The sequence below is a fragment of the Formica exsecta genome, unplaced genomic scaffold (genome assembly GCF_003651465.1).
Source record: "Formica exsecta isolate Colony F162 unplaced genomic scaffold, ASM365146v1 scaffold98, whole genome shotgun sequence".
In the NCBI taxonomy this organism is placed as follows: Eukaryota; Metazoa; Arthropoda; class Insecta; order Hymenoptera; family Formicidae; genus Formica; species Formica exsecta.
Window position 1 is genome coordinate 1596167 of NW_021853741.1, and position 7140 is coordinate 1603306.

General features: G+C 35.3%; 1 protein-coding gene across 1 annotated transcript in view; it reads left to right on the forward strand.

Annotated features, from left to right (window-relative positions):
• Positions 1–7049, forward strand: part of LOC115245508 — a 20899-nt gene extending 13850 nt beyond the window's left edge. Inside the window, exons 33-48 of the mRNA XM_029823871.1 lie at positions 1–159; positions 616–704; positions 799–960; positions 1195–1356; positions 1452–1649; positions 1991–2107; positions 2188–2479; positions 2670–2803; positions 2942–3211; positions 3395–3610; positions 3734–3823; positions 4032–4413; positions 4654–4869; positions 5309–5481; positions 5596–5817; positions 6174–7049. Coding sequence (XP_029679731.1) covers positions 1–159; positions 616–704; positions 799–960; positions 1195–1356; positions 1452–1649; positions 1991–2107; positions 2188–2479; positions 2670–2803; positions 2942–3211; positions 3395–3610; positions 3734–3823; positions 4032–4413; positions 4654–4869; positions 5309–5481; positions 5596–5817; positions 6174–6320 — 3029 coding nt within the window. The 3' untranslated portion in view covers positions 6321–7049. The remainder of the gene's footprint in view (positions 160–615; positions 705–798; positions 961–1194; positions 1357–1451; positions 1650–1990; positions 2108–2187; positions 2480–2669; positions 2804–2941; positions 3212–3394; positions 3611–3733; positions 3824–4031; positions 4414–4653; positions 4870–5308; positions 5482–5595; positions 5818–6173) is intronic.
• Positions 7050–7140: the final 91 nt, after the last annotated feature.

Below are 7140 nucleotides of genomic sequence, written 5' to 3' on the forward strand. Positions count from 1 at the left end.
TGCCCGGTCCGCGGGGACTTCCGGGACCTCCTGGAAACGAAGGCAAGAGAGGCAATAGAGGAATGCGTGGATCGATTGGCGCCGCGGGACCTCCTGGAGAACGCGGTGCACCTGGAATGCGTGGGCTTCCTGGGCCGGATGGTCCTGTCGGACCTCATGGTATCCCTTGTTGTGTTGATTAGAACATATTATTAAATACATGAAAATATCTGCATACATAAACATTATTGTTATATAAAGATTGTCAATTAATAGTATAAGCTGAGAATATTATAATTATATATATTTTTTATATATTATATTCCTTGAAAAAGAATATTATAAAGAATATTAATTTTTTGAAAATAATACAAAAAAATAGAAGTCTGATTAGATTTACAAAATTACAAATAAGATATCAATTTATGATATAGTCCACAAGTTTTATGAATAATGAATTAAATAGAAGTTTATATAATTTTAGTTTTTAATAGTTAAATCTTTTTGCCGTATTATATTTTTCTCAAAAATTCTGTCTTGTTTTCACATTCTCTCTTTTCCATATACTTACACATAAAAAATACAATATAATAAATATAATAATTCTAAGTAATTGTGATTATAAATAATTGTCAGGACAACCGGGTGATCGTGGTCCAGCAGGAGCTATCGGGCCGAAAGGAGCCACTGGGGATCCCGGACGACCTGGACCGCCAGGGTTACAAGTTTGTAGAAATATGATATTTGAACATTACGATTCATGAAAAATATTATAATGTATAAATATTATAATGTATAAATATTGGTTAAAAATTTCAGGGTTTGCGCGGTTTAATGGGTAGACCAGGAGCTTCTGGAAAACCGGGCAATCCTGGCGAACGTGGAATTCAAGGTGCAGATGGCAAGCCCGGAGAACAGGGTCCGCTTGGACCGCAAGGTCTATCAGGACCATTAGGAGTACCAGGAGAGAGAGGATATCCCGTAATTAATATTATTGGTTTCTCGTAAATTAACGTGTGCGCGAAACTTTTTATGAAAAATACATTTTTACAAATAGATGCAAAGATATAAAATATATTTGGGCGCGTATTGAGCTTTATGTAATACACAAGTATTGCGAATATTAATATTAAATAATAAGATTAAAATGTACAGATATTAATATCGTATTCTAATTATATTTAATTATCTTTTCAAACTTTTATGTTACATCAGGGAGAACCTGGAAAAGACGGTGAGCCTGGCAATCCGGGATCGCCCGGTCCAAGGGGAGATACTGGTAAAGAAGGACCTCCAGGAGTACAGGGCCCACCAGGTCCATTAGGAAACGACGGCGCGCGTGGTTCTCCGGGTTTAGCTGGACCCAGAGGTTTTCAAGTACGTAGCTTAGAAATGTATTTACATTCTCATGATGCGGAATATAAGCGAGATGCAAGATTTAACATGTTAATAAAACTTATGCTTATGCATAGGGTCTTCCAGGCGCCACCGGTAATCCAGGTGTTCCAGGCAAGGACGGAGAACCGGGGATACAAGGACCTCCCGGTCTGCCAGGATTAGTCGGCAACAGAGGCGAGCGAGGAATTCCGGGCGAAAGAGGACTTATGGGACCTCTAGGACCTATGGGTCCTAGAGGAGAAACCGGAGCTCAAGGCGTTGATGGTCTTACTGTAGGTTATTATCTCGCTTATCATTCAGAGCTAGAATATTCCGTCATTTCTATTTTTATTCTTTCGATGTGGAAAGATTTAAAATGATTTAAAAATAAGATTTTTAATTTAGATGCAAAATTTTATATTTAAAATAAATTTACAAATTATTGACTTATTAATACAGTTTTGTCTTTAAAAGTCTCGTATATTAGCATATGACAGAGCCAAAATAAATCTTATATGTCGTATATAAAATGAACGCGTTGCAACATTTACATATATTTACATTATTTCTTTTATTCAGGGCTTACCAGGATCTAAAGGAGAAAAAGGAAGTTCCGGTGCACCGGGATTGTTAGGACTTCCTGGCGCAAGAGGATTATCCGGAGAACCTGGTCAGAAAGGAGAGAGAGGAGCGTTCGGACCAGTTGGCCCTGAAGGTCCATCAGGTAATTCCTACATTTTATTTATGTAAAGTCTATAATATTTAAATTAATTTGCAAAATATTAATATCAATATAATATAATAATTTAATTAATAAGAACTTATTAAAAGGTCATCGATTTTTTTTACTTAAATATTACAGGACACATTGGAGAACGTGGTTTACAGGGGGAAGTTGGACCTCCCGGCCCTCCCGGGGAACCAGCGGAACGAGGTGATCCGGGTCCACCTGGTCTCATTGGCGAACCCGGAGCACCTGGCAATTCAGGGGAGAGAGGTCTTCAAGGATTGCAAGGCTCGCCGGGTTTCCCAGGTCAACAAGGATTAATCGGACTTCCTGGTCTAAAGGGTGATCGTGGATATCCGGGTTTAAAGGGAGAGCAAGGAAATCCAGGGCTATCTGGTAATGAACAAGTAGTTCTAAACTATTTTATAACTAATAAATTGACATGGCTGCTCGTAATTATATGCTTATAATAATATTACTGTATATTAATATATTTATTATATATATGTTTTTATATTATATATTTTATAATATGTAGATTAGAATTTTTTTTACACGCAAATATATAAATTACATTGGATAATAGGCAGTCCTGGCGAAGTTGGATCACCTGGACCTATTGGACTTACCGGTGCTAAAGGAATTAGAGGTGAATCGGGTGCGCGAGGAGAACCTGGTTTAATGGGGCCACCTGGTATCGCGGGACATGTCGGTCCAGCGGTAAGTCGTTAATTTCCACGAATTTTGAAGAGCAAATGCGAAAAGTATATGCTATGTAATAATATGTAATAAATAAATAAATAGAATATTGAAGATTAATATTGAATATATAGAGCTATACAATCGGAAATGTTACAGGGCCTACCAGGAAATATAGGATCACCTGGTGCTCCAGGATTGCCTGGTGCCAAGGGCAACGCGGGCGATCCTGGACGTCTTGGAAATCCAGGTCCGATCGGTAATCCTGGTCTACCAGGAGTAGATGGAAATAAAGGCGAAAGTGGGTCCCCAGGTTCTCAAGGGCCGGCCGGTCCTCAAGGATCTCAAGGTCCATCCGGCGAGAGAGGCTTGCCAGGCTTACCCGGCTCTCCTGGTTCTATAGGAAATAGGGGATTACGCGGGGCGCCTGTAAATATGTTATATTTAAACATACTTTATTTAGTTCTTTATCTAGTTCTCTATTTTATATTTTTCTAGTTACCTAAAAAGATATAAATTTTTAATATATTTTTTGCTTATATTATAATTATTACTATTTTTTTTTCATTTGTAAATAATTTGATATAACAAAATGATTTATTACTATTGCAGGGTGAAACAGGACAACCTGGAAAACCGGGTGTAGAAGGTCCACCCGGACCTTCCGGATTAATAGGACCTCCTGGCCCGCCTGGTCATATGGGAGAGGCAGGACCGGAAGGACCAGTTGGAAAATCAGGACCACCGGGAATAGGTGGCCGACCTGGTGATAAGGGACCACCCGGAATATCTGGTGCAGCAGGCCAGCCTGGTTCACCCGGATTACCAGTGATTATAATTTTTATTTTCTGTCTTTTCTTCAAATGAATGTATTAACCTAATAATAAAATAAAAATATATCAATATAAAATATCAATATCAATAGAAATTTATTCGTTTTTCTTTTAATAGGGGCCCCCTGGATCTACAGGATCTGCCGGGCCCGCTGGAGAACGTGGTTCGAAAGGCGAAGCGGGACCGCAAGGAGTAGAAGGTCCACAGGTAGTGTAATGCGCGTTTAATTAAATTAAATTAATTAAATAATAAACTTAATTTAGATTAAATAACAATAAAATTAAAGAAATTAAACTCGATTTAATTTATGATATTAAACCTGTGAGCCTAAAAAAAAAAAAGAAATATAAAAACTGTTTCGTATAAAATATATACATAAATCAAATTCTGCGCACATGTATTATAACATTTGTAGGGTCCACGAGGAAAACCCGGTCCAACAGGCCTCGAAGGCGCAAAGGGCGATCGCGGGGAAGAGGGACCGAAAGGGATAAAAGGACATCGCGGTTTCAATGGTTTGCAAGGATTGCCCGGATCTCCTGGTTTACCAGGGGAAAAAGGTATGCCAGGTCTGCCAGGATTCTCCGGTAAAGATGGGGAGCCAGGTATTAGAGGTAGTCCTGGACGGGAAGGCAGCCCAGGGCCTATTGGGCCTGCAGGGAATTCTGGATCAAGAGGTCCACCTGGAGAGGAAGGTCGTCACGGCTCGCCGGGTCTTCCAGGACCCCCCGGACCACCCGGTCCTCCTGGAGAAGTTGGTTTTGGTTACGATACCGCGTCTTTAGCAGCATTTTTAGGTATTTAATTGACTAAAAAATCATAAGATATATTTGTACAAATATAATAGATTATAATTTATTATAATTGATTTTTAGACTTTATAAAAATGTCTAAAACATTTTCTAACTTTCTAAAATATTGCTTAGACTTTCTTGAGACTTATTTGAGTTTTTATTTTTTATTTAAATTTTTTAAGGATATTGTAAACGATATCAGCATTAAAAAGAAAAACTTTCTATTGTATATTTATCATACAGCACAAGGTCAAACTAAAGGACCAGATCCACTCGGTGATGAACCACCGAGAATATTTAATAAAGATATTACTGAAGAAGAACGAAGAGAATTGCTTATGAAAGCATATGAAAAACTAAAGTCATCGTTTCAAAAGTTGGTGAAGCCAGATGGTGAAAAGAATTCGCCGGCCAAAACCTGTCGAGATCTATTCATTGCCTACCCGGATAAATTATCCGGTGAGTCTTGAAGACCACTATATATAGTTTACATTATAATTACTGCATTCTTTGTCAGTTTCCAATTTTAATTCCATTTTTTATGACAGAAATATTAAATATATAAAAATAGCGGCAAAATTTCTCCTAAAACAAAAATCAAGCTAAAGAATCTTTAATTCAAAAATAGCATAACAAACGATAAAGATATATTTTTATATTTTGTATAAATGAACCTCATATACAAATAACTCATAAAAGTATTATATTCAGATAATAGTACACTTATAAATTAAATGAAATTGTTCAAATATTACAACGAGCCTCACTGTATGTATATATACAGAACTATTGCATACAAAGGGTGGATTAGATATGATCCATATCATACAGATATGGATTAGAATTTTTAAATTAATATAGATTTACATATTATATATATTGTATAATGTATCAATAGGCGAATATTGGATTGATCCAAACGAAGGAGATGTCCGAGACGCAATTTTGGTGCATTGTGATGCTGAGAAACGTGCAACTTGCATTTTACCAAGTCCCGCTCGTTCAGCAGAGATCACTCATATCACTGATCAACAGGAGACCTGGCTGAGCGAGATAGATAGCGGCATGAAGGTTTCTTTATATTCTATATAATTTGCTGATTCTGGTTGTTTTAATTATCGTGATGAAAGATATAGAACGCATTTACGAAAAATAAATTCTTACAAAATGTTCGTACATTCGCAGATTACATACAAGGCGGATAACAATCAAATCAATTTCTTGCAATTGCTCTCAAAACATGCGCAACAGAATATTACGTATCATTGTAAAAACAGCGTCGCTTACTTCGATTATGAGCGAAAAACGTATAGAAAGAGTTTAAAGCTTCTAGCTTGGAATGACGTTGAATTGACACCACGTGGCAATCAGCGTCTTAGGTACGAGATGATAACAGACGAATGCAGGGTAAGTTAAATTTCTTTGTGTGATATTTTTAATTTTTTCTATTCACAGACCTATTTTTATTTTTATTTTAATAAAAAACAAAATAACTTTATAGACGATTTTGTTCTTAAATATTTTTGAATTTCACGACTTTATTTAATTTTTTATTTTTATATAAACAATTGTTTATATAATATAAATAGAAAGAATATATTGATGTGGCTAAGATCTTTCATATTAGAACATAGAAATGTCCATTTGAATTCCAAGGTACTAAAGGTACAAATAAAATATTATATACGGTTTATTATATTTTTATAAAGCTTTATATTGTGTTATATTACGTAATTTTTATTTATATACTTATCAATTTGTAGCTTCATAAAAACCATTGGGGTAAAACTGTGATTTCATATGAGACGGAAAAACCTATAAGACTTCCTATCTTAGATGTGGCTTTGCGGGATATCGGAAAACCCGAACAAAGCTTCTCCGTTGAAATCGGCGCGGCTTGTTATCAATAATACAAAGTACAATGGTACGATACGATATACGACTGTTATTTGCTTACGAATAACTGTGTCATTTTCCGTTATATAATTCTAAGAAAATGTCTTCCAATGTATCTTAAGGAGATGAGATGATAATATATGTTAAAATTTCATTCTTTACAATAAAATTAACAATTAAATATTATACTTAATCTGCATAGTGGCCTGTATTGTATATATCGCAATTTCTTACTCAAGTTCTCGAATAGCGGAAGTAATTTACAAATACTTAACAAAATTATCTGTAAGTGAACTATATTATACCACTTATATTCTAAGAAAAATGCAAAGTTTAATTGGAAAAAATTGCGATATCTAAAGAGTGATATTACTTGAATATCAAACAAATTTTATCAGAGTGCTTGAATATTATACACGATCATTATCCACGACGAGCAGCGGATATCTATATAGATATCCAGATGTATAAAGATATTCGCGTAGTAACTTCGGATTTAGTACTATATGCGCAAAGTATTTTATGCCAAAGTATTATATTGTATACGTAATAAATAGATAAGTTTTATTTACACGACACACACACATATATATACATACAATATATCGTGCAGTTATTTAGGAAAACTAAAATTGTACGTGTATAATTAAAGTTATCGATTCAATATATATTTCAGAATAATATGGAAATGTTTTGTAGCGCGCAATTCTTTTGCATAAATTTATAATGCATATACATTTTACAAAATTACATTGCGTAATATTTCGCATTTATTTCTCTTCTTAATTCGTTAATTAATAAAACGTGCGCGTAACGCAAGTCATATATATCTCT